General features: G+C 38.3%; 1 protein-coding gene across 2 annotated transcripts; it reads left to right on the top strand.

Annotated features, from left to right (window-relative positions):
- Positions 1-42: 42 nt before the first annotated feature.
- On the top strand, positions 43-27774 carry RRH (retinal pigment epithelium-derived rhodopsin homolog). 2 transcript variants are annotated; one of them, XM_019962311.2, is made up of 7 exons: positions 43-7032; positions 12181-12371; positions 14138-14237; positions 14755-14908; positions 15793-15961; positions 18275-18453; positions 19847-27774. In XM_019962311.2, the coding sequence occupies exons 1-7, from the start codon at positions 6903-6905 to the stop codon at positions 19959-19961; spliced, it is 1038 nt and encodes a 345-aa protein (XP_019817870.2). In that variant the 5' UTR covers positions 43-6902; the 3' UTR covers positions 19962-27774. The 2 variants fall into 2 exon arrangements, 1 of the variants encoding a protein (XP_019817870.2); XR_011567080.1 differs by lacking the exons at positions 43-7032; positions 19847-27774 and adding an exon at positions 7072-8465 and having other exon boundaries at positions 12181-18412.
- The last annotated feature ends 139 nt before the right edge of the window (positions 27775-27913 follow it).

The raw sequence follows: 27913 nt of genomic DNA, 5'->3' as shown, positions 1-27913 counted from the left end.
GCAGGCTAGTAGAGCAGTATTTCACATTATTTATAAATTAACACTCCCTTTAAAATGTTAGCATTTTGTATATAAGAACATCAGCACCCTTTATCACATTTTTTCCCTTTTGTGTGTTAGGACACAAATCAAAGCAAGACAACTTCTCTAATTGTAACTCATAATTGATTAGAAAATTTTAGTGTTAATTATGAATCTATTAAAGTTGGAAAAACTCTGTTCAGGTTGAGAACTAGAAATTCAAGACATTTCTGAAGAAATATTTAACTTTTTCATTCAATATAGATGGAATGTTGAAAGCTTCATTGAATGTTTTTATTTTCATTTTTTAAGGGACTCCAGGTTTAAGGTTTTACTGACCATAAATAAATATTTGATTGCTTGCTACATGTTCATATTCTTGGATAGGGACATTACAAATGAAATTGATTGTGGCCCTCAATGCTGTTATAGTATCAAGATATAACAATGATAGCAAGTTAGAATACTGTGATATAGGATAATTTCCCCTACCATTGATTCCAACCTGCCCTCCCTCCCCAACATGGTTCATTCTTGGAATGAGTTGTCGTGTTATTTGTTCAGTTTTCTAGCATGCTTTACCTAACACTTGGTTAACTCTTGAATGCTTATTTGAGTAGCATATAGTATTGCCTAAGTCAGTATTTGCGTTTTCCTTATGCTTTTTGATTAATGGAATTGTAGCAGGATTAATAAATGTATAAAACATAAGTATGTATGATGAACAAATATGTTGAAAATTTTTCACAGAAGCAGTTATTCTATTATAACTTGGGAAAGGAATCTGTTTGATTTAGAATTCTTGGGTTGAAACTCTCAGTTAAAGTTAGGGCCAGGGTTTTTACTCTTGTTCTTTTAGCAAGCACTAAAGTGACTATGGTATTTTCCTACGGACAAATAATACACAGTTCCTACACCTTTTTTTAACATTAAAAAAAAAAGTCTTTAAAATGGCTGTGTAGAAGTAATGTATAGGTTGTAGACAAACCACTTTTGAGATTTTCTTCACCTTTTAACTTGGATATATCTATCTTAGTCACTCAGTTGTCTCCAGCTCCTTGCCACCTCCAGACTGCTGGATACCAGGCTTCCTTGTCCATCACCAACTCCTGGAGCTTGCTCAAACTCATGTCCGTAGAGTTGGTGATGCCATCCAACCATCTCATCCTCTTTCGTCCCCTTAACCTCCCATCTTCAATCTTTTCCAGCAACAGTATCTTTTCTAAGGAATCAATTCTTCACATCAGGTGGCCAAAGTATTGGAGCTTCAGCATAAGTCCTTCCAATGAATATTCAGGACTGATCTCCTTTAGGATGGACTGGTTGGATCTCCTTGCAGTCCAAGGGACTCTCAAGAGTCTTCTCCAATACCACAGGTCAAAAGCATCAATTCTTTGGTGCTCAACTTTCCTTATAGTTCAACTCTCACATCCATATGTGACTACTGGAAAAACCATAGCTTTGACTAGACGGACCTTTATTAGCAAAGTCACGTCTCGGCTTTTTAATATGCTGTCTAGATTGGTCATTGGAGAAGGAAATGGCAACCCACTCCAGTGTTCTTGCCTGGAGAATCCCAGGGACGGGGGAGCCTGGTGGGCTGCCATCTATGGGGTTGCACAGAGTCGGACACGACCGAAACGACTTAGCAGATTGGTCATAGCTTTTCTTCCAAGGAGCAAGCGTCTTTATTTCATGGCTGCAGTCACCATCTGCAGTGATTTAGGAGCCCAAGAAAAGTCTCATTGTTTCCATTGTTTCCCCATCTATTTACCATGAAGTGAATGTTAAGTTTTAAGCCAGCCTTTTCACTTCTCTTTTACTTTCATGAAGAGGTTCTTTAGTTCCTCTCGCTTTCTCTCATAAGGGTGGTGTCATCTGCATATCTGAAGTTACTGATATTTCTCCCGGCGATCTTGATTCTGTTTTGTGCTTCAACCAGCCCGGCGTTTCGCATGATGTACTTTGCATATAAGTTAAATAAGCAGGGTGACAATATAAAGCCTTGACATACTCCTTTCCCAATTTGGAACCAGTCTGTTCCATGTCCGGTCCTAACTGTTGATGTGCATACAGATTTTGCAGGAGACAGGTAAGGTGGTCTGGTATTCCCATTTGAAGAATTTTCCAGTTTGTTGTGATCCACACAGTCAAAGGCTTTGGCATAGTCAATAAAGCAGAAGTAGATATTTTTTTCTGGAATTTTCTTGCTTTTTCTGTGATTCAACGGATGTTGGCAGTTTGATCTCTGGTTCCTCTGCCTTTTCTAAATCCAGCTTGAACATCTGGAAGTTCTCGGTTCATGTACTGTTGAAGCCTGGCTTGGAGAATTTTGAGCATTTGCCAGCATGTGAAATGAGTGCAGTTGTGCAGTATTTTGAACATTTTTGGGGGATTGGAATGAAAACTGACCTTTTCTAGTCCTGTGTCCACTGCTGAGTTTTCCAAATTTGCTGGTGTATTGAGTGCAGCACTTTTACAGCATCATCTTAGAGGATTTGAAATAGCTCAGCTGAATTCCATCATCTCCAGTAGCTTTGTTCATAGTCATGCTTCATAAGGGCCACTTGACTTCGAATTCCAGGATGTCTGGCTCTAGATGAGTGATCACATCATTGCAGTTATCTGGACCATTAAGACCTTTTTAAAAGTTCTGTGTATTCTTGCCACCTCTTTTTAATATCTTCTGCTTCTGTTAGGTCCATACCATTTCTGTCCTTTATTGTGCCCATCTTTGCATGAAATGTTCCCTTGGTATCTCTAATTTTCTTGAAGTGCTGTCTAGTTTTTCCCATTCTATTGTTTTCCTCTGCAGTGATCACTCGGGAAGGCTTTCTTATCTCTCTCCTTGCTATTCTTTAGAACTCTGCATTCAGATGGGTATATCTTTCTTTTTCTCCAAAGCCTTTTGCTTCTCTTCTCAGCTATTTGTAAGGCCTCCTCAGACAACCTTTTTGCATTTCTTTTTCTTGGGGATGGTTTTGATCACTGCCTCCTATATAATGTCAGGAACCTCCATTCATAGTTCTTCAGGCATTCTTGTCTATGAGATCTAATCCCTTGAATATGTTTGTCACTTCTACTATATAATCATAAGGGATTTGATTTAGGTCATGCCTGAATGATCTAGTGGTTTTCCCTACTTTCTTCGATTTAAATCTGAATTTTGCAGTAGGAGTTCATGATCTGAGCCACAGACAGCTCCCGGTCTTGTTTTTGCTGACTGTAGAGAGCTTCTCTATCTTTGGCTGCAGAGAATATAATTAGTCTGATTTCTGTATTGACCATCTGGTAATGTCCATATGTAGAGTTGTCTCTTGTGTTGTTGGAAGAGGGTGTTTGCTATGACCAGTGCGTTAGGCATTAGCCATCTTTTAACTTTTATTTCCACATCCTATTTTTCTTTTTTCTTTTCCTTATAGTAGTTCTTCTGGGTTTCCTTTGGTATATTAGTGGTGTTTTTGTGTGTGTGTGTGTGTGGCCTCACTGAATGGCATGTGGGATCTTAGTTCCCTGACCAGGTATTGACTCTGTGCCCCCTGGACTGCTAGGGAAGTCCCTAGGGCATTTGGTTTTGAATCTAGTTCATATGTTTAGGAAACCTAACATTAATACATTTTGTACTGTGGTATCACTGAGCTCCATTGTAAAAGATACTTTAATAGTTCAGTCAGTTCAGTTGCTCAGTTGTGTCCGACTCTTTGCGACCCCATGAATCGCAGCACACCAGGCCTCCCTGTCCATCACCAACTCCCGGAGTTCACTCAGACTCACGTCTATCGAGTCAGTGATGCCATCCAGCCATCTCATCCTCTGTCGTCCCCTTCTTCTCCTGCCCCCAATCCCTCCCAGCATCAGTCTTTTGCAATGAGTCAACTCTTCGCATGAGGTGGCCAAAGTACTGGAGTTTCAGCTTCAGATCATTCCCTCCAAAGAAATCCCAGGGCTGATCTCCTTCAGAATGGACTGGTTGGATCTCCTTGCAGTCCAAGGGACTCTCAAGAGTCTTCTCCAACACCACACTTCAAAAACATCAATTCTTCGGCGCTCAGCCTTCTTCACAGTCCAACTCTCACATCCATACATGACCTCAGGAAAAACCATAGCCTTGACTAGATGGACCTTTGTTGGCAAAGTAATGTCTCTGCTTTTGAATATGCTATCTAGGTTGGTCATAACTTTCCTTCCAAGGAGTAAGCGTCTTTTAATTTCATGGCTGCAGTCATCATCTGCAGTGATTTTGGAGCCCCCCAAAAATAAAAGTCTAATACTGTTTCTACTGTTTCCCCATCTATTTCCCATGAAGTGATGGGACCGGATGCCAAGATCTTAGTCTCCTGAATGTTGAGCTTTAAGCCAACTTTTTCACTCTCCACTTTGACTTTCATCAAGAGGTTTTTGAGTTCCTCTTCACTTTCTGCCATAAGGGTGGTGTCATCTGCATATCTGAGGTTATTGATATTTCTCCTGGCAATCTTGATTCCAGCTTGTGTTTCTTCCAGTCCAGCGTTTCTCATGATGTACTCTACATATAAGTTAAATAAGCAGGGTGACAATATACAGCCTTGACGTACTCCTTTTCCTATTTGGAAGCAGTCTGTTGTTCCATGTCCAGTTCTAACTGTTGCTTCCTGACCTGCATACAGATTTCTCAAGAGGCACATCAAGTGATCTGGTATTCCCATCTCTTTCAGAATTTTCCACAGTTTATTGTGATCCACACAGTCAAAGGCTTTGGCATAGTCAATAAAGCAGAAATAGATGTTTTTCTGGAACTTTCTTGCTTTTTCCATGATCCAGCGGATGTTGGCAATTTGATCTCTGGTTCCTCTGCCTTTTCTAAAACCAGCTTGAACATCAGGAAGTTCACGGTTCACGTATAGTTACTAACATATTAAATCTTTTGACGTGTTAGCTGAATAACTTTCTGAGTGCTTGCATCATGCTAAAATGGTAGTTGTTGCCATAGCAATGAAAAGGTTTAGTGGAATACAAGCAATATTACCTGGTATCCCTGAGCATTTGAGAAGAGTTATGAAAGGAGGACTTATTTTAGGCCAGTTTAAGTTTATAAAATCGAAGAATCATGAGCTGTGTTAACTTGACATGCTTATAGTTATATTTCTTAGTATTCTAAGCCTCATCACAATATAGTTTTTCCATGTGACTTATGAAGGAAGCATAAAAAATTATTTAGAATGTACCTATCACAATCATAATCTGTAAAACTTTTATCAATAGCGAATAGTCATCTTTGGAATTATTTTTCTTCAGTTTTTGTAAATAGAGCTAATTATTTCTGGAAAATTTAAATGGTGGTACAACTAACTAGGCATAATCCTTTACAGAAAAGATAGAAACTATGAACAAAAGCAAACTCAAAACGTTTTGAGTGAATAGTGATTGCAAAAAAAAAAAAAAGCAAAAAAGAGAAAGACTTGAAACCTAGTAACCCATGGTTTTTTAAATAGAGAGGTCATTTTAGGATTACATTAATTGCTTTAGGGTTGTTTGAAAATATTTTGATATTGGAATACTAATGAGATTCACTTTTCTGGTATACTCTTCACAATATTACTATATGTGTCATAAAAATTTGAATACTAGTAGCTGTAAGATCTGGGACAGATGAACCCACCTGATTTCAACTTCTTCAGTTTATTCAAGTATATGGCTGAAAATTGAGGCAAAAGGACTACCTTGTGTCCCCTTTCTGCTAGGACATGCTAAGATTATAGAATTAAGAGGGTAAATATAGCCCTCTAGTGGTTCTGTTATATACTTACACTGTTAACTTTGGTGCATCTATCATTTTTCTTAAATTGCCGATTTTTAGGAATTTCACTATTGAGTAGAATCAGATTTTTATAATATATGGCATAAAAAATTACAAAGAAAAAATATGGTAGGGATATCTTATTCTAACAATAAATGTTCATATTAGATTATCATCCATTTATGTAATACACTTTTGGAGTTAAGATAATCCAGAATATTAGAATTGCTCTGTAGTTTATGAGGTGAATTGTTCACTCTAGATACTTTGCTGGTGTATGCTATGATTATTAACCAGATAACAACTGACGCATATCAAAATGTAGTGTAAATGAACTTAGGTGGATTATGAAGTAGATCATGTTATATCTGTGCTTTGAAATATAGAGTTATTAATAACTTAGATTTAGGTTTCTTGACCTGGAATTTATGGTATAGCTTTAGGGGAAAACAAATTGCAGAATTATTTTGTATATATATAACCCCATTTTTTGAAAAGAATGGGGGGAAAAATGGAGGAAACATTAAATAGTTCTATAAACAAATGTTTCTATAAGCAAAGAAAAAGAATATACAGGAAGCTATTATTATCATTAGGAGAGTGAAGTTTGTAAGGTTGGAGGGGATTGCTTCTTTATCTCTAATGATTTAAATTGTTATGAAAAAACAAAAGGAACTGGAGTGGAAAACTTGGAAGGATCAACAGGAAACAGCCACCTTAACCTGTATAGTTTTAGAGGACTAATGCTGACTCTTAATTTCCAGCAGAAATCAGTTAGTTCAGGTCCTGATCTGATTTTCTGAGTTTGTTTATTGTTTGAATGGGACGTGTGCACTTGATAATCTCCTTGGGTACAAACTGATGCCCAAATTGGTTAAAATGTGTGTTGTTTGGTATTTCTCTTTATTTTGCTAGTAAGCTTTTCCCTTCTTCTGGGGATTAAAATCCTTTCTTCTGTAGCCCAATTACATTTGTTAAAGGAGGGCCTCTATGAAAAGGCCCTTCTTTGAGGTCTTTAAGTGGAGATGGAAATGATTGGTTCTGAAAATTTTTCTCTCACTGGCTTTTGAAACATTTCGTAGATATTGAAAGCTCATTATGAAGGATGTCTCAATATCTTCACTCCAAAATGCTAAGGAATAATTTAGGCAACAGTTCATACTGTAAAAATGAAAATGGCTCTGTCTTTTCACAGACTGAACACAACATTGTTGCAGCTTACTTGATTACCGCAGGTATGGATATTTACTCCATTAACAGTTATTTTGCTTTTGAATGAGTGAAGGCAAGCTGTGGTTTTTAGCATAAGGTAGTAGAAGAAGCATGGGTTCAGAGATAGTGTTTCAAGTTCTGTTCTGTTGGCCAACCTTGACAAGTCACTTATCCTTTCTCAGTTGTTGTGCGCATGTGATAAATAAGGATGTAAAGATCAAATAAGAGAATATAGGTCAAAGGATAAATGGAAACATTGTTAATGGTGGTTAGTCTAACAAGTTATTCTGAATTTTGATAGGCAGTGAGATGGGGCTGAGAAAAGTTTTCTAGAAAACAAATAATCATCTGTATGTGTGGTTATTATATTGTCAAATGAATTTTTATTGAGGGAGAATGTGCACTGTGGCAAAAATGTATTTTTATGGCATTTACTGTTCTCATACATACTTTCTGTAGTTTTGTCATCAGTGGTAGAATCTAGTTCAGACTGAAAGATCCTGGAAAGAAAATTAGTTGTAAAAAGAGAGAGCAGATTGTATTATCATTGAGGACAGAGTTTGAGCTCGTTTTTTAATGCTGTCTTGGAAAACTGAAGTTTGGTTTTCATTTTTTAGTCTCTTTGCAGCAGTGAGCAAGTTCCTTTATGTTTTTGTTCTTCCATTTTCATATCTATAAAACGGGGATAAGAATAAGCTACCAGTTGGGATTGTTGTGAAAAGTAAAAAAAAATAATGCACAAATATACCTAAATGATATATACAGTGTATGTTGGACAAATACTAATGAATTTTAGAAGTAACTCTTATTATTTTTTGGATTGACTTATGAAAAATTGTAAGTATATTCAAAAGTAGAGTAAAAGCATAGCAAATCCTACTATACCCAGTTTATTCTTTATAATTGCTTAATTTCCCCATTACTCACAACTAGAGTATCACTTCTCTGCTAGAAACTATGGTTCCTCAGTTAATTTTCATAAATTTTAGTGATATGCTAATAACTTTTTCATTTGAATACCTCTGTATGATAAGCCCTGGGTGAGTTCTGTTTTCTTTTTTTGTGTGTGTTGCAACAAAAGGAGAAAACAATATGCTACTTAATGAGATAATCTCCTTATCACAGCTACACAGGAATACTTTGTATACAAACTTTTGGTTTAGTTAGTTTTTGGTAGATGACCAAGAAAAGCTATCTTTTTTGATCTGGTTACAAAGGAAGCATGCAAAGAAGATTTCCTGTTAAGAAAATGTTCTCTCGTGTTCTTATTCCTGTAACAACAATAACAGTAATAGCAGTCTTACTATGACAATGATGACTCTGCTACTACTGTTGCCATGACTACAACCACCATCACCACCACTACTGCTAATGTTATCGTTTGAATTCTTGGTATATACCAAGCACTGCTATAAGCACTTACCTGTTTGGAATAATTCATCCTTAAACTAATTCAGTAAGTAAATTTGTTTTATTTTCTCCATTTATACTGATAGAGTTTAAGTAACTTTACCAACACACACACATCTACTAAGTAGCTACACCAGTATTGAACTCAGGTTCTTTGGCTCTAGAACCCTCATGTATAATCACAAGGATCAGTTTTAATGTATATGTGTTGTATTTTTAGCAGGTGAACTGAAGGGAGCATGTCTTGCCTCATTATGCTTTTGTTTAAATGTTTATTGTTCTTTGGGCTCCCAAAACCCCACCTTTAACAAAACTCACTTAAACCAAGACTATGAGGAAAAAAGTTTAGTCAAAGCATTTATTTCATTTGCTACTGTTACAAAAAGCCTATTTTTCATTTTAAATTTCATTTTTAATTTAATAGTTCTCTTGGATTTTAGCTCTTAACAAACTTTTACCAACTTAAGCTCTCCCTTTTTCCAGTTTATTCTGGTGGTAAGAAGGCATGCTGAATTAAGGATCTGAAATAGATTCATTACAGGTGCATTATAGGCTAAAGGATAAGAGATATTAGGCTGAAACAATGACTGCATACCAGCTAATGAAGAACCTTAGCTGTGAAGGCAGTAGGGGGCCACTAAATGACATGATCCAATTTGCGTTTTAGATATATGCTGTAATGGTAGCTAACAGACCAGGTAGGAGGCACCCTGGGTAGGAGGTATGGTAAAGGTTAAGAAGGCTTCTGAGGAGGAAGTAGTGGCAATAGAGATAGAAAGAGCTAGAATTTAGAATCCATGGTGGTTGGATGTGGAGACTGGTGAGGGAGCATCAAAGATGACAAGTAGGTTTCTTTTTTTGGGCCATTGGATAAATGGTGAAGCTATTCACACCTGGAGAAGAACATGTTTGGGGCAGGAATGAAAATCTCTGGGTTCAGTTTGAGAGAAGTCCCACAAAAAGCTGGACACATGGGTTTGAATTTTATGAGATTGATCTGGAAAGTATCAGCATATAGCCTTGACTCTGAACTCACTGAGTGTATGTTGAATGTGAAAAGAAAGAGGTCTAGGACAGAAACTTGGACAATGCATATGTTTAATAAGGTAGAGATGAAGAAAGAAAGACCAGGAAGTAGACTGAGAAGGATCTCCCGAAGAGATTGGAGAAGAGCCACAGAAGCCGAAGGGAAATTAAGTGAAAGTGTGTTAATTGCTCAGTCGTGTATGACTGTTTGCAACCCCGTGGACTGTAGCCCACCAGGGTGCTCTGTCAATGGAGTTCTCCAGGCAAGAATACTGGCATGGGTTGCCATGGCCTTCTCCAGGGGATCTTCCCAACCCAGGGATCAAACCCATGTCTCCTGTATTGCAGGCAGATTCTTTACCTCTGAGCCACCAGGGAAGTCCCTAAATTAAGTTAACTTAGACCTAACTACTAAATAATCTGTTGTCTACTCATTAGAAAACATGGGTTTCCATGGTTGCTCAGTCAGTAAAGAATCTGCCTGCAGTGCAGGAGATATGGGTTTGATTCCTGGGTCAGGAAGATTCCCCTGGGGAAGGGAATGGCTACCCACTCCAGTATTCCTGCCTGGAGAATCCCATGCAGAGAGCAGCCTGGTGGGCTATAGTCCATGAGGTCTCAAAGAGTCAGACACAATTGACTAACCCTTTCACAGCTAGAAAATCGAGCACAGTGCTTGAGACAGCTGCAGAGAAAATAAAAGGACTAAACTGTTTCCCTCATTCCCCACATTATATCTAAAACTACCCCATAAGTACAATTACTTTATTCTAGTTTGGTAGGCAACAAATTTACTACACTGTGTTTTTATCTGACTTTTAAAAAATCAACAAATCTGTAACTAACCAGAAAGATTCTTCAGTTCACTAAACTTTTTGGAGCTACAATACTGCATGCAAAACTAATGAGCCAAAGAATCATCAAATTTTATATCATTGTATCTTAATTATGCTTGCAGGAATAATAGATATTAAGCAATATGAGTTTTAGTCATCTGTTAAATCTGCTATATGTCACATACTCAACATAGAAGCCATTAGAAGCCTATAATTTACACAGGAAGATTAGGAATATAAGAGTTAAATAATATAGCATCACGTAAGATGAAGTATAATATAGACAAGTACTTTGAAAATTTATTAGTGATGAGAGGATACTATGAGGAAGACAAGCCTTGGAGGGCAGAATCAGGCTTGAACAGAATTTTGAAGCGTGGGTAGCATTTGGATAGGTAAAGGAGTAGGGTGTTCCAAGTGAGAGAAATGAGAGTTGAAATTTACCACACGCCTGGTGTGTCTGATAGATACTAGATGGAGGGCTTCTTTGACAAGTGTGAACATTTGCTTAGAGAAGGTAAAAACTGTTCGAAGCAGAGACTGGGGTATCAGGTTGGGACATGTGAACTTTTATCCCACAGATGTTGGGGAGTAAATTGAGAAGAGTCTGGGTTAATTCTATGTTGTAGCAAGCTTATTCTGCCAGCAGCGTGCAGGAGGAAAAGAACAGGAACCTGGAAGATTAGTAGAATGTTGAACAGAAGTTTTGACCAAGGGGCCAAATATAATAGAAGTTCTTCCTTAGCTGATACCTTTGTGTGTTGGTACTTGGAAACCTTCCTTCTCTCTGGCAATAGCTGGGTCTGCTCACCAGAGTTCTCTTCATGATGGTGAACACCCTCTATTCCTTTTGTCCTTTACCCCTCCTTTAGCCCCGAGGAGTCTGGTAATGGCTCTACCCTCTCTCAGTTGTTAGGACTTAGTATGGCTTACATCTGGCTGAAGGGAAACTTATATTTCAGATGGGGGTGTTAAGCAGGCTAACATTCACATCCAGTCTACTCAACAGTATTTCTCATTGTAAATTAGTACATTGGCATTCAGATTAAGAATTTCAGTCATCAGTCTACCTGAATCCAGCCAGTTCTGGGGCACTGACAACATTGAGTCTCTGGACCTGCAGGGCTAAGAGTCAGATACCAGACTGTGGAAACTTCACTAGGGTGATGTGGCCTGTGAGGTTTCTGAGTGGATCTGAGAGCCAACTTGACTTCCTGTCTACCTAGCCAAACCTTGTTGTGTGCATTCTTATTTAGGGATGTATGTGTATGTGTGTGTGTAATCAGATTTGAACATGTTAAATTTTAAGTAATATTGAAACAGTCATATGATCTTACATACTGTAGATGCTTAATAAATGTCTAATGGCAATGAGTTGTATGAAAAGGGATGAGGGACTGGAGCGTATTTCAGGAATAGAAAGTGACAGAAGTGCTGTTAGGATAGAATGATAGCTGAGGCCTGAGAAACAACAGAGAAAGAAGAGCCTCCATCTTCAGGAAGGAGGAAAGGAAATAAAGCTGCCAAAGGAGACTATATGGTCATACACACACACACACACACACACACAACTATATGTATCCTAAAAATCAGCATTGGTATCAATGGGAGTCACTTCAAGGACAAAGTGATCAATAGTGATGTTGTTAAATGCCAGCCTTTGGTGCTGGTTTATACAAGTGGCAGATTCTTTGTGTTTTGATTTTTATATTTCTGTTTTCACAAGAGGGCTGTGACAATATTGCAACTAGTTTGAAGAATAGCTGGAGCTCTTCCAGTGAATGAACCAAAACCAATTTGTGAATTTGCTTTGTTTCTGAAGGAATTTAAATATTTAATTTTTATTTTAGTTTTGCACATTCAAATTAAGTGAAGTGTGTGATTTTTTTATGTTCTCAGGTGTGATAAGTATCCTCAGCAACATAATTGTTCTAGGCATCTTCATTAAGTTCAAGGAGCTTCGGACACCCACAAATGCAATTATCATCAACCTGGCTGTTACTGATATAGGGGTCAGTAGCATTGGCTACCCCATGTCTGCTGCTTCAGATCTGCATGGAAGCTGGAAATTTGGATATGCAGGATGTCAGGTATCAGAGATCCTTAGAATCAAAGCAAAATGAACTAGATTAAGAACTTGTAAGTTTAAGTCTCTTTACAAAATCAAATAGTTTTACGTAGCATAATAGATATGGTGCTCTCATTGAAAATAGCTTCAGGAGTGACTGGGAAATATATTCTTTAATAAGAGAAATGAAAGCAGTAGCCATCATTATATTTTCAAAATTTCCCCAACCTAAAGGAAAAAATTAAACTAGCAAAAAATTAGAAATCAGTTAGAGAAGAAAAGTGAACATTTGCATATTCAAATAAAAACTTGTATATTGCAAATTCAAAAAGAAATACTCTGCTTTCATTTGAAACAATAAAATATTTAATGACCATATCATAATGTCTAAATAATATAGTTAAACTACATGTTGTTGATTTTTTTCTGTGGTAAGTTCTTTGTGAGAATTGCTCTTAAATATATCTACTATAATTTTTACTGTGGTAAGTTCTTTGTGAGAATTGCTGGTAAATATATCTACTATAATTTTTACTGACAAGAAAATAAATTAATATAGTTTGCAGAAATGACTTTTGCCCCAATTTTTTTAGAACTGTTTGCTGTTTTAAGCTATATAGCTGTAGAGAATAAAATGAAAACGGTAGAGAATAGTGAATACCCATTTATGCATCAACAGGTTTTATCAAATCTTGATGTTTCGCAATATGACCTTCAGGTTGTTTGGGGCTTCTTGCTTTTTGTTTTTGGTTGTGCTTCAGGGCTTGTGGGATCTTAGTTCCCCAACCAGGGATGGAACCCAGGGCCCTGGCAATGAAAGTGCAGAGTCCTAACCACTGGACTGCCAGGGAATTCTCTGTTCCCAGTTGTTTTAAATCACAAATGTTCTCATACATGTCTCTTTCTGCAGTATATGAGAGTTTCTTTAGATACATTACTAGAGGAGGAATGGTTTGGTTGTAGATAACACAACGTCAGCTTTATCAAGTGTGGCCAAATTAGTCTTCAAAATGATTGTTCCAATTATGAGAACTTCTGTTGCTCCACATTTTCGCCAGTGCTTGGGATTGTCAGACTTTTAAATTTGTAGTGTTATAATGGATGTAAAATCGTATCTTATGATTTGCATTTCTTTCAATATTTAATGTGATTGTATATCTTATGTCATAGGCACTCTGGTTTCCTCTTGTGTGAATAGCCCATTTTTCTGTTTGTCTTTTCCCCTTAGTGAATTGTCTGTTTTCTGAATACCAGTCTTTTGTTGGTTATATGCACTGCACTTGATTTATGGTTTGGTTTTGCCTTCTTTAGAGTATGTATAGAAGTTTTACTTTAAATCTTAGCTTTTTAAAAAAGCTTATTTTAATTAATGAAGTCCCAGAATGTTTTCTATAAGTACCTTTATTAAGCCATTTACAATTTGACAATAGATGATGTATTTTAACATTAGTAAAATAGAAAATGGTGCTTCCCTGATGGCTGAGTGGTAAAGAATCTGCCTACAGTGAAGGAAATGCAGGTGCGATCCCTGGGTTGTGAAGATTCCCTGGAGGAGGAAATAGAACCCACTCTAGTACTCTTGCCTGTAAAATCCCATGGACAGAGCAGTCAGCATGCAAAGAGTTGAACATGACTGAGCGATGGAACACACACACAAAATAGAAAACACTCAATGTATTTATTTACTATTTAATGTATTTAAAATATATTTTAGCAGTGGGATAAAAGTATAAATGTCTCTTGGGAGGGTGTGTAGAATGGTGGAATCGTTCCAATTTTGATTTTCAGATTTATGCTGGGTTGAATATTTTTTTTGGAATGGCAAGTATTGGATTGCTCACGGTCGTGGCTGTGGATCGATACCTGACCATCTGCCATCCTGATGCAGGTACAGCACTTTCTCAGCTTTTGCAATGAACCCATTTGCCTAAGTTCTGCTTGTCACACCTTCACTTCAAAATGTATTAATAAATGTAGTGACTTGTGACATGGTCAGCCTTCTTTCTCTGATAATTCTTGATTGGAAGTTTCAGTGGTTTTCTATTACAGCTAGAATAAAATTCACATTTCATAACACGGCCGCCAAGACCTGCGTGTTCTGACTCCTGACTACCTTGCAGCATAGCCTGGGATCTTGTCACTTTGGGGTACTGGTGAAACCCTTTCCCAATTTGGGGCCTTTGTAAATGCTATTTCCCTAGTGCTTCTCCCTGCCTATCCTCTGATTCATCATTTTATCATTCAAGTTTCAGCTTAAATGTTATTTTTTTCCAGAATATGAATTCATAGGTTTTGTGTGAACTAAAGTGCTCTTGGTGATAATTTTGAATAATCAGTTAAAACAAGATGAAGATATGAATCACATCATTGGGAAATGATTTAATATTCCATGTATTTGTTAATAGGAAGAAGAATGACCACCAACACTTACATCAGCATGATTCTGGGGGCCTGGACCAATGGCCTGTTTTGGGCTTTGATGCCTATCATTGGGTGGGCTAGTTATGCCCCAGATCCTACTGGGGCCACCTGTACCATAAACTGGCGGAAAAATGATGTGTAAGAAACATGTATGCAGTTTATAATTAAACGCTTCTAATGCAGACAGACACATTTTCACCATTTCAAATTTAACCTCAGATCTAATGTTTCTCATATAGAGTGTGGCAAAGGGTTTCCTTGGTTTAGATGATGTGATTCCGACTAGAGACGAATTGAGAAACGTGAATTATGTTAATTTGCAAGGACAGGGCATCCCTTTGTCTCCCTGCTCTGCTCCCTCCTTTCTGTCCTTTGGCAGCAAAGGGGATACAGAGCCTCCTTTAGCGGCACCTTAGAGGTAGGACCTGAGGGGAAAAGGACTGGAGAAAGTTCTGGAGAAAGCCCAGGCTTTCTTTTCTGGTGCTAAAGCATCTTCTGAGAATTACACAGCAAAAGTGCAGTCGCTGCAAAGATCGCTTACTCATCAGTGATGCTCTTCTATGTTTACTAAGGAGAAGAAGGTAATTTAGTCCATTAAAGGAAGTGAAAGATTACTCAGAAAAGTAAACAGAAAATTTCTCTCAAACTAAATCTAAGTCTAAACATTTTTCTGTACAGGGTCAAAAAATAAATATTTTAGATTTTACAGGCAAGGTTGTCTCCATTGCAACTATTCAACTCTGCCTGTGGAAGCAGCCATAGACAGTAAGGAAATGACTGTGGTTCCAATAAAATTTTATTTACAAAAACAGGCGACAGGCTGGATTTGCCCACAGGTCATAGTTTGCCAACCCCTAGTCTGAATGAACTAAAAGTCGAATGTACCTCCTAAGCTGTTTACTAATACTAGACAATGCCAGTATTACTTCTGCTAATTATTCTGTTTCCCTTCCCCTATTTAGTACGTTAGATGAATAGTGATTTAATGTCATGATTTAATTATTTCCTTTTCTTACTTTCAGGTCTTTTGTTTCTTACACGATGATGGTAGTTGCGATAAATTTTATCGTGCCCTTAACAGTGATGTTTTACTGTTATTACCATGTCACTCAATCCATTAAACATCATGGTACTAATAACTGCACTGAGTACCTCAACAGAGATTGGTCAGATCAGGTAGATGTAACAAAGGTAAGGCATTAAAATCCTTTAATCAAGCTTCTACATGGACATGGTTCCTTGGCCCTGTAGTCATCTCTCCCCAACTCCCAGTTCTTATTTTCTGGCTCTTTTTTCTAGTGTTGGCCTCCATATTTCTAAACAATGTGCTTATCTCCTGTTTCAGGTATTTTTGTTTGCTGCTACTTCTTGATTTCCTACTGTGAACAAAGACTTTCTCTTATACCATCATCTTTTCCTTCTCCCCACCAACACCTCTCATCTTGTCAATAAAATGTTAATATTTGGCTAGATGAAAAGTAAATTTTATATAGAACAGTCTTATGGACTCTGTGGGAGAGGGAGAGGGTGGGAAGATTTGGGAGAATGGCAATGAAACATATAAAATATCATGTAGGAAACGAGTTGCCAGTCCAGGTTCGATGCATGATGCTGGATGCTTGGGGCTGGTGCACTGGGACGGCCCAGAGGGATGGTATGGGGAGGGAGGAGGGAGGAGGGTTCGGGATGGGGAGCGCATGTATACCTGTGGAGGATTCATTTTGATATTTGGCAAAACTAATACAATTATGTAAAGTTTAAAAATAAAATAAAATTGGAAGAAAAAAAAAAAAAAAGAAAAGTCAATTTTACATTATTGTGACTATCTAAATTTCATTTATTGCAGATCTCTGTAGGGCTGTATGACTTATATTTCTTTTTTTTATACAACTATTCCCCCTTTGGAGTTAACAGTTCATTCCTTTTCTTTTTCTTTCTTGTCTTCTGTCCATCTCTCTCCCCTTCTCTTCTTCTCTCCCTCTCTCCTCCCTTTCCACCCCCTATCTCTCTGTAGCTTTGTTTCCTGACTGTTCTGTGTGACAATGAAGTGATTTTGGAAAGTGGAAGCTTTAGTCACTCAGTTGTGTCCAACTCTTTGTGACCCCATGGACTGTAGCCCACCAGGCTCCTCCAGGCAGGAATACTGGAGTCAGTAACTGTTTCCTTCTCCAGGGTGATCTTCCCAACTCAGGGATCGAACCCAGGTCTCCTGCATTGCATGCAGATTCTTTACTGTATGAGCCACCAGGGGAGCCTGGCAGTCCTATGTACCTGTTCCTAATTCATCTCTAAATAGACGCTTCAGTTTCCTCTTAGTATTTTCATATGCATCAGAGACTAAATTGACTTCATCCTTTTCTTAGTTATCCTCCTGACACCCCCAGATCTCCTGCTCCAGATTACACTGGCTCTTCTTTAAGATGACTACCTAGAAAGTCAGTATCCCCACATCTCCTTTATCACAAGCTGAGAATGCTTTGGCCTGTCTCCTGGATCAGATCACCTGTTTTCTGGATTGCATGTCTTCCTTTTTTTTTTTTTTTTTTTTGGTTGATTTTCTCACAGTTGGTGGAACACATCCCCTAACAGAGTCCTGAGAACATTATAGGGAAGTCAAATTTTTAAGATTTGGCATGCCTGAAAATGTCTTAATGCTCCTATTATATTTGATTGATTGTTCACTTGGCATAGAATTCAAAGTAGAAAACTAATTTTCAGAGATTTTTGAAAGCATTACTATATAGTCTCTCAGTTTTAGGTGTTGCTGCTGAGAAGACTGACAGTTTCCTGGTGGTCTGTGTTCTCTCTGGAAGCTTGTCACTTTCTCTGTGTCTCCAGTTTTCCCTCTGAAATGTGATGCTGATGTGCCTTGGTATAGCTCTTTATTCACCCACGTACCTGGTACGGGGCGAGTGCTTTCAATGTCGAGACTCAGATCTCCCCTTCTGGGAGCTTCCTTGTATCATTTCTCTCGTGAATTTCACTGCCCTTTTTGTTTTCTCTATTCTCTTTTTATTTGGATATTTAATCTCCTGGATTTATCTTTTAATTTTCTTAAATATTCTCTCCTACACTGTCTCTCTTTGGGGTTTTGTTTGTTTGTCTTGGTTTCTACTTTCTGAGAGATTTCTTCAACCATGTCCAGGACTGAGATTGGCTGAGGAGATGCTCAAGCCTGGGTTGTAAAATTTAAACAAGCACTGAAAAGCTCAGTAACCCAAAAAAGATAAATCCAGCTGTATTCTCCGCAGCTCACCAGCAGAAAAAGGGCATTCTTTACATTCATGAACCAGTTCATCCATTTCACAAGCTCCAGTTATCATAGCTGGCTTTAGGTGTATTAACAGAGTACAATGAGGGGAAAATTTCGGTGTTTCCTCTATGTCTTCAACATCATAAACTTATTCAAGTTCCAATCCAGATAATTTTTCATGCAGTTTTAGATATACTAGCTATTTTGATATTTTAGCTATTGGGCTTGGTGAATACTGATTTCTTTTACAGATGTCTGTGATAATGATACTCATGTTTCTGGTGGCGTGGTCCCCTTATTCCATCGTGTGCTTATGGGCATCTTTTGGTGACCCAAAGAAGATTCCTCCCTCAATGGCCATCATAGCTCCTCTGTTTGCAAAATCTTCTACATTCTACAATCCTTGTATTTATGTGATTGCTAATAAAAAGTAAGTCATGTCTAAAATGCTTCTCAACTAAAAAAAAAAAAGTGTATACAGAAAGAATATTAGAAAGGCAATGGATAATGTTCTAAATTTTGGGGGAGGTAAATGACATAAACTCGCTTCAGGTGAAATTAAGAGTTATTTGGTTCATGCAACTGCACTGCAGAAGTATTCAGGACCTGAAATGTCTAGGACTCCAGTTCTGTGACAGACTCTTCCCTCATGGAGGCGAAATGATCATGGGTAATTTCAAGACCAAGTTCCACCAGCTAAGCATCCCCAAATGCAAGTTTCATCTTTGATGGCCCTCTGGCAGCAATGACCCTGGAAGGTTTTGCAAAGAAAAGAGTGATTCTGTTACTGGAAAGTGGACAAAGCAAGGCCAGTTGGGTTCCATATGTGGGTAGCATAACTGTATATTTACTAGAAGGAAGACATATCATTCAGATGCAAGAGAAAAATTCATTGTTAACATAACAGGCTTCAGGACTGTGTAGTCACTGAGGATAATGGAGACTCTTCCTTTTCCCCTTTTGTTGAGCCTCTGAGCAAGGATTTCTTTCCTGCCTCCTCAGTGCAGCTTTTGTCGTTTAGTCGCTAAGTCGTGTCTGACCCTTTTGCGACTCCATGGGCTGTCCATGGGATTTCCAGGCAAGAATACTGGAATGGGTTGCCATTTCCTTCTCCAGGGGATCTTCCTGACCCAGGGATCGAACCTGAGGCTCCTGCTGAGTCTCCTGCATTGCAGGCTGTTTCTTTACCCTTGAGCCTCTGGGTAGGGCAGCTTAGACTGCTTCATTTCCTGTTACTGCTTAAAGGTGGATTGAACCAATCTACTGTGCTTAAATATTTGACCAGAAAATCTCAGTAGATGTGAAGTACTGATAATTTGATCCTGGATTGCCAGTGCTGCTTCTATTAAGCTTATATATTTATGCACATGTTTGGGAAAGCAACTTTAGCAATAGGTATATGAAGAAACATAAAAACTTAAGATCAAATAGACCACATAAGAAGAATAAAGAACACATCTTAAATTTAGAGTCTATTAGTAGTTATTTTGGAAAGGTCAGGCATTAAACTTGCCTTTGCTCATTAGAATAAATGTCTGAAATACCCATCCTTAGTTCAAGTAAATGACTCCTTGCAACTGACATTGTCATCTTAGACATAGTTATTGCAGTGTTTACAATCAGTGGTGCAAAATTGATCTTTATTTGTACTGTATACTTTATAATACATTTATAAAGGGTCTCAATAGGATATGTTAAAATTGGAAGCAGAAATTTATTTGGAGATGCTAATTGGCAGTAGTGGCATCTTAGTCATATTTGAAAGTTCTTTAAGCATTCCAAGTCATCATGGGATAATGCCAGATTTTCCCTTTTTATTATAGGTTTCGAAGGGCGATGCTTGCCATGTTCAAATGTCAAACTACCCAAGCAATGCCTGTGACGAGTGTTTTACCAATGGATGTACCTCAAAACCCACTGACTTCTGGAAAAGTCTGAAATAAGAGGAACTCACACATTTACCAAAACATTTTCTTTACTTTTTTTTTGTAGTGGTTTAATTTCATTTTAAATGTGAGCTCATTTCAATCAAATAGAGACATAGAATATTGTCCTAATAGACGATAAATTTCTCCAGTGTAGTTTATAGTTCTGTTTGTGCACTGGCTACCGTTGGGAATGTTTCACTATTTCCTTATATGTAAACATACTACTCATCTAGTTTGATGAAGAGGCACATGAGATTAAGGCCTCTTCTCTTTCTCCCTATCATGGTATATATTACAGTGTATCAATGACCTGGTGTTTTGCCTAGTTCCTCCACTAGATCAGAAGCAACTGTTATTTTAATGTTCAGTTCAGTTCAGTTCCGTCACTCAGTCATCTCTGACTCTTTGCGACCCCATGAACTGCAGCACACCAGGCCTCCCTGTAATTTTAATGTTAGAATAAATTAATAGTAATAATAGTTATTATCATTGAAAAAGCAAGAGAGTTCCAGAAAAACATCTATTTCTGCTTTATTGACTATGCCAAAGCCTTTGACTGTGTGGATCACAATAAACTGTGGAAAATTCTGAAAGAGATGGGAATACCAGGCCACCTGACCTGCCTCTTGAGAAACCTGTATGTAGATCAGGAAGCAACAGTTAGAATTGGACATGGAACAACAGACTGGTTCCAAATAGGAAAAGGGGTACGTCAAGGCTATATATTGTCACCCTGCTTATTTAACTTATATGCAGAGTACATCATGAGAAAGGCTGGTCTGGAAGAAGTACAAGCTGGAATCAAGATTGCCAGGAGAAATATCAATAACCTCAGATATGCAGATGGCACCACCCTTATGGCAGAAAGTGAAGAAGAACTAAAGACCCTCTTGATCAAAGTGAAAGAGGAGAGTGAAAAAGTTGGCTTAACTTCAGAAAACGAAGATCATGGCATCTGATCCCATCACTTCATGGCAAATAGGTGGGGAAACTGTAGCTGACTTCATTTTTTTGGGCTCCAAAATCACTGCAGATGGTGATTGAAACCATGAAATTAAAAGATGCTTACTCCTTGGAAGGAAAGTTATGACCAACCTAGACAGAATATTAAAAAGCAGAGACATTACTTTGTCAACAAAGGTCCGTCTAGTCAAGGCTATGGTTTTTCCTGTGGTCATGTATGGATGTGAGAGTTGGACTATCAAGAAAGTTGAGCACCAAATAATTGATGCTTTTGAACTGTGGTGTTAGAGAAGACTCTTTGAGAGTCCCTTGGACTGCAAGGAGATCCAACCAGTCCATCCTAAAGGAGACCAGTCCTGGGTGTTCATTGGAAGGACTGATGTTGAAGCTGGAACTCCAATACTTTGGCCACCTGATACAAAGAGCTGACTCATTGGAAAAGACCCTGATGCTGGGAGGGATTGGGGGCAGGAGGAGAAGGGGACGACAGAGGATGATATGGTTGGATGGCATCACTGACTCAATGGAGATGAGTTTGGGTAAACTCTGGGAGTTGATGATGGACAGGGAGGCCTGGCGTGCTGCGGTTCACGGGGTTGCAAGGAATTGGACACGACTGAGCAACTGAACTGAACTGAACTGAATAATAGTTAATGGGCTTCCCTAGTGGCTCAATGGTAAAGAATCTGCTTGCCAATGCAGGAGTTATGGGTTCAATCCCTGGGTCAGGAAGATCCCCTGGAAAAAGAAATGGCAACTCACTCCAGTATTGTAGGAAATTCTGCAGACAGAGGAGCCTCAGGGTATAGTCCATGGGGTCACCAAAGAGTTGGAGATGACTTATCAACTAAAAGACACAACAACAAATACGGTTAATAGTCTTTAATAAATAATTACTGAAATAAGTTGTTGGAATTTATTTCTAGCTAAAATGGGAAACTGTCAGGATTTCACAATTTTCAAATTTTAATGCAATTATTCACTTAACTATTTAACAAAAATGATCAAATGAATATTAAGCACTATTGTTTTTAAATCACATGTCAGTCAATGCCATATATATTTTATGTAACAGTATAACCTGTGCATATTAATATGTGTTCTACTTTTTTAAGTACTATTTTTATGTGTATGTATTTCCATATATTTGACATGAGAATTAAGTTTAATCAGAGTGGAGTGGGGGTTTCTGTATGTTTGTTCTCTTTTTCGTATCTTGTTTTGTTGATGAAAAAATTAATCAATAGTCAGTGTAAGAAAGGAATAGGAAATTTTATTCGAGCTAGCCTCATGTTTATAACCCAAGAGACGGTCTTTCAGAAAGCTCTGAGGACTGTTCCAGAAAGGTGAATGGGGAGGCCGGTATATATGTGCAATGAAGAACATATCTTGGTAAAAAGTTACTGCTTTTTCAAGGAACAGGTATCTTAGCTAATGTTTTTAGTGCTCTTTTAAGTATGGAAAAATGCAAGAAACTGGGTTCATAAAATTTTCTCCTTAAAATACATAACCATCTGAGGGTCAGTTCTGCCGGTTTCCCCAGAGCAAAAAGTGCTTCATCCTGACCTTCACCCTGAATTCCTACAATTCCCTGAATTGTAGGTCAATGCCTACTGTGGCTAATGACTTGATTCTTGTAGAACTGGACAGTCGGCACCATTGTTTATTTTATAATCCCCTCCTTTGGGTAATAATTTCGGCCAAGGTTAGAGAAGGATTTTGCGACTCATGTGTCCCTCCGTGCTAGGAATGCTCATTCCCAGGTCAGGTGGGGATTTTGTTGATAGGCCACTCCGTTTGCTGTTCCTGGACTAGGCCCCGTTAACAGCAACCAAAAGCCTCTGGGCTACCTGTCTTACCAGTCTGTTATGGTCCAAGAACTGTTCCCTTTTGTTGATTATCCCTGTATATAGACTTTCACCATTACAATTCTTGATCTTATTATAGAACTATATATTTGGTCAATTGTTTTAAGTTCTCTAGTCATTATTACTTTTATCTGAGGCTCAGTCATACATCTGGTAATGCAGGAAACAATAATCTGGTAAAACAGACTGAATACAAATAATATAGCTAGTAACATTAATAAGGTCATAAGCAAGCATTTAAGCTAAGAATTTCCATTACGTGTGGCCCAGTATATCCCCAGGTCATCTGGCCCAGTCTGTTCTGTACTAATTGTGGACCAATAATGGATATTTAAATTGCTGAAATATTCCCAGTGGTTCATCCACAACTCTTAAGAATTGTGGATGAACCACTGGGAATATTTTAGTACAAATACTTTTTGTGTGGGGAAGGCAAGGAGAAATTACTCTATCTGAGTGTTTCCTCAGAGTAGAATTACTGGATAAAAGTATAGAAACAGTATTATTGTTGCGAGCTTGCACTCTGCAAAGACTGAACTAATTTACATGGCCACTGGCAGTGAAGAAGTTCACTTTTCCCATTATAGTCCTGCTAATAGTGCTGTATCAGTTCTTTAAAACTAAAAGCTATATACTTGAACAAATTCATTTCATTTCACATTTTTTTAACTGCTAGTGAGGCTGTGTATCTTTGCATATTGTGTTTTCTTATGTATTTATTTTTGTAGGCTGTTTCTTTAGCACCTTTGACTGCAAATAAAGGAAAACCAGGGCACTAATCCAAATATATACAACTGTCCATATGTTTGTATTGGTAAACTGCTATAATAATCTGCTAATTTATTTCTCCATCCTCTGCCTTTCTCCACTGTAATCAATGTATCAGCTTTATAACTGGAATACTCTTCTTTTAAAAATAAAACTCCCATCCCCCAAATCTTCAGCTCAGAAAACCTTCAGTCAGTACGTCCCTGGTAGTCCAATGTCCAAGACTCCGAGCCCCCAGGGCAGGAGGCCTGGGTTTAGTCCCTGGTCAGGGAACTAGATCCCATGCGCCACAACTAGGAGTTCTCGTGCTGCAGCCAAAAAGATTCACTGCCACAACGAAAGGCCCTGCACGCCACAACAAAGACTGAGGGTCCCAGTGCTGCGGCGGAGACCCAGCACTGCCAAAAATAAATATTTGAAACAAAGAGATACAAGTAATTTCTCCTTTTTTTAAAAAAAATGCACATATCTTAAACCAAAAAAATCAATCATCTGCCAAGTAACTATAACTCTGTCAGTTGGACCCTCATGAGCCTCTTCAACACGGTCCCACAAGGACTCTTCAGCTTTTTGTCTTGCTCCTGTATGTGTGTTTTGTACATACAACCTGAAATGCTTATATTTCTCTAAGAACTACATGCTCTTTCTTGCTTCCTCCCTTGGTTCCTGCTGTCCCTCTGCTTGCCACTTTCAGATTTTCCACTTAATACATTGGTGTGCCTCAAAGGGGCATCTCAGGTACCACTTGCTCTAGGAAGCCTTTCCCCACCAATACTGTTGGGTCTGATGATCTCTTGTGCTTCTTCCAAGTGTATTCTGTGCCTCTCTCTATCGTGTGATTCCTTTTGTGTAGTGATCGTGTCTTATCCATTTTTCTACCCCTCAGTTCGGTTCAGTCACTCAGTTGTATCTGACTCTTTGCAACCCCATGAACCGCAGCAGGCCAGGCCTCCCTTTCCATCACCAACTCCCGGAATTTACTCAAACCCATGTCCATTGAGTCGGCGATGCCATCCAACCATCTCATCCTCTGTCATCCCCTTCTCCTCTCACTTTCAATCTTTCCCAGCATCAGGGTCTTTTCAAATGAGTTGGTTTTTTGCATCAGGTGGCCAAAGTATTGGAGTTTCAGGTTCAGCATCAGTCCTTCCAATGAATATTCAGGACTGATTTCCTTTAGGATGGACTGGTTGGATCTCCTTGCAGTCCAAGGGACTCTCAAGAATCTTCTCTAACACCACAGTTCAAAAGCATCAATTCTACCCTTAGGACTTAATTTACTGCTTCGTACATAGTACAAAGCACTGAATTCTTTAAATGCTCAGTAAATACTGAATGAGCAAATGAATTGTGAGGATTCTGCAACTTTCCAGTATTTTATTTTGAGAAAATTCATTTGATGCTGCTGTTTTTGTATGTGTATTATTCATTTTAAATAGTGTTTTCCATAATCTTATTTTTATGAAATTAATTTTCTTTTAAAAAGTTTTTTGATTAAAAGATGATGAATAGAACCATGTCAAAAGAAAATTAAGTGCCTTATATATTTATTACCTAAATCCTTGACTGACTATTTCATTCCATGTTATGTGTATGGAAGTAGTTTTTTAAATATTTAATTTTTATTTTTGGACAGAGCCTAATATATGCTAGCAGACAGGAGAATTGAGCTTCAGATAAGGTTTGATTGCTCATAACTTGGGAAGTTAGCTTGGAGCAAAATAGGTTCTAGAACAAAGATACTAACCTTTACTGAAAAATAAATGTGTTGATCATGAGCCTGCACTGCATAGTGAGGACCTGGGAGCATCGCAGGATGCTTTCTTACCATAGTCTCAGTGCTGCTGTGACCGTGGTGAATTCAAGCATTTTGCCTAAAACACTCTAGGTACTGGACTTTATTTAGTTTGTTTTTGGGGGCTAAGCAGAACGTGGCAATATTGATTAAATTAATTTTATGTCATGCACTTCTATCTTTAAAGCTAAATTTTATAAAACTGAATATTATGCATGATGCTACTGCTAAGTCACTTCAGTCGTGTCTGACTCTGTGCGACCCCATAGACGGCAGCCCACCAGGCTCCCCCGTCCCTGGGATTCTCCAGGCAAGAACACTGGAGTGGGTTGCCATTTCCTTCTCCAATGCATGAAAGTGAAAAGTGAGAGTGAAGTTGCTCAGCCGTATGCAACTCTTAGCGACCCCATGGACTGCAGCCTACCAGGCTCCTCCGTCCGTGGGATTTCCCAGGCAAGAGTACTGGAGTGGGGTGCCATTGCTTCTCCAATTATGCATGCTGGTAGAAAGCAAAAAGTAAAATTTGTAATGTTTAACATGCAAGTAATCTACAGTGTTTTCTAACATCTGATAAGACACTGAAGTATTTTGAACATTATGTGTTTCTTCAAGGTATAGTAGCAATACATCTAAGGAAAAGGGATTTGATGGGCATTTCCTGGCAAATTTAGATATGAGAAACTATTGAAATTTTCTTGACACTTGTTTGATTTTTTTAAATTTAAATTTATTTATTTTAATTGGAGGCTAATTACTTTACAATATTGTATTGGTTTTGCCATACATCAACATGAATCCGCCATGGGTGTACACGTGTTCCCCATCCTGAACCCCCCTCCCACCTCCCTCCCCGTACCATCCCTTTGGGCCATCCCAGTGCACCAGCCCCAAGCATCCTGTATCCTGCATTGAACCTGGACTGGCAATTCATTTCATATATGATATTATACCTGTTTCAATGCCATTCTCCCAAATCATCCCACCCTCTCCCTCTCCCACAGAGTCCAAAAGACTGTTCTATACATCAGTGTCTCTTTTGCTGTCTCACATACAGGGTTATCGTTACCATCTTTCTAAATTCCATATATATGCGTTAGTATACTGTATTGATGTTTTTTTTTCTGGCTTACTTCACTCTGTATAATAGGCTCCAGTTTCATCCACCTCATTAGAACTGATTCAATGTATTCTTTTTAATGGCTTAGTAATACTCCATTGTGTATATATACCATAGCTTTCTTATCCATTCATCTGTTGATGGACATCTAGGTTGCTTCCATGTCCTGGCTATTATAGACAGTGCTGCGATGAACATTGGGGTACACGTGTCTCTTTCAATTCTGGTTTCCTCGGTGTGTATGCCCAGCAGTGGGATTGCTGGGTCATAAGGCAGTTCTATTTCCAGTTTTTTAAGGATTCTCCACACTGTTCTCTATAGTGGCTGTACTAGTTTGCATTCCCACCAACAGTGTAAGAGGGTTCCCTTTTCTCCACACCCTCTCTAGCATTTATTGCTTGTAGACTTTTGGATCGCATCCATTCTGAGTGGCATGAAATGGTATCTCATTGTGGTTTTGATTTTCATTTATCTGATAATGAGTGATGTTGAGCATCTTTTCATGTGTTTGTTAGCCATCTGTATGTCTTCTTTGGAGAAATGTCTATTTAGTTCTTTGGCCCATTTTTTGATTGGATCGTTTATTTTTCTGGAAGCCCAGAGATAAATCCATGCACCTATGGACACCCTATCTTTGACAAAGGAGGCAAGAATACACAATGGATTAAAGACAATCTCTTTAATAAGTGGTGCTGGGAAAACCACTTGTAAAAGAATGAAACTAGAACACTTTCTAACGCCATACACAAAAATAAACTCAAAATGGGTTAAAGATCTAAACGTAAGACCAGAAACTATAAAACTCCTAGAGGAGAACATAGGCAAAACACTGTCCTACATACATCACAGCAGGATCCTCTATGACCCACCTCCCAGAATACTGGAAATAAAAGCAAAAATAAACAAATGGGACCTAATTAAAATTAAAAGCTTCTGCACAACAAAGGAAACTACAAGCAAGGTGAAAAGACAGCCTTCAGAATGGGAGAAAATAATAGCAAATGAAGTGACAAACAACTAATCTCAAAAATATACAAGCAACTCCTGCAGCTCAATTCCAGAAAAATAAACGACCCAATCACTTGTTTGATTTTTACTTCTCTTAGAATGTGTTACTTTGCTGAAAACAGTTTCTAAGTCTAGGCGGATTGATCCCCTGCAAGCTACACTTGAAGGTTAAGTAGCTACAGATCTCAGCTAATCCTGTGTAATCTGCTGTTACTAAATGGCCATTTGTATGCCTGGCGCACCAGTTTCTGAATGCTTAGGATTTGGTTTTTACCTTTTGTCCAAATAACCTCTAAAAGGAGCCATGCATCTCTTTGCAAGTCTGTGCATTGCACTGAGCCTATTGGAGAGAGTGAGCTGTTTATGTCCTTCTCAGTGCACCTGTGATTATCACGGCAGAAATGATGGCCTGGGATCAAGGTATGCTTCTCTCCTTGCTTCTC

Source organism: Bos indicus, chromosome 6 (genome assembly GCF_029378745.1).
Source record: "Bos indicus isolate NIAB-ARS_2022 breed Sahiwal x Tharparkar chromosome 6, NIAB-ARS_B.indTharparkar_mat_pri_1.0, whole genome shotgun sequence".
NCBI classification, from domain to species: Eukaryota; Metazoa; Chordata; class Mammalia; order Artiodactyla; family Bovidae; genus Bos; species Bos indicus.
This window is presented reverse-complemented; position numbering and strand designations above follow the sequence as displayed.

Excerpts from the sequence above, each read along its gene's own strand:
- RRH (XM_019962311.2), top strand. The coding sequence starts at position 6,903 with ATGTCTCAATATCTTCACTCCAAAATGCTAAGGAATAATTTAGGCAAC. Across the intron at positions 14,238-14,754 it reads CATCTGCCATCCTGATGCAG|GAAGAAGAATGACCACCAAC; the intron begins GTACAGCACTTT and ends ATTTGTTAATAG. Across the intron at positions 14,909-15,792 it reads AACTGGCGGAAAAATGATGT|GTCTTTTGTTTCTTACACGA; the intron begins GTAAGAAACATG and ends TCTTACTTTCAG.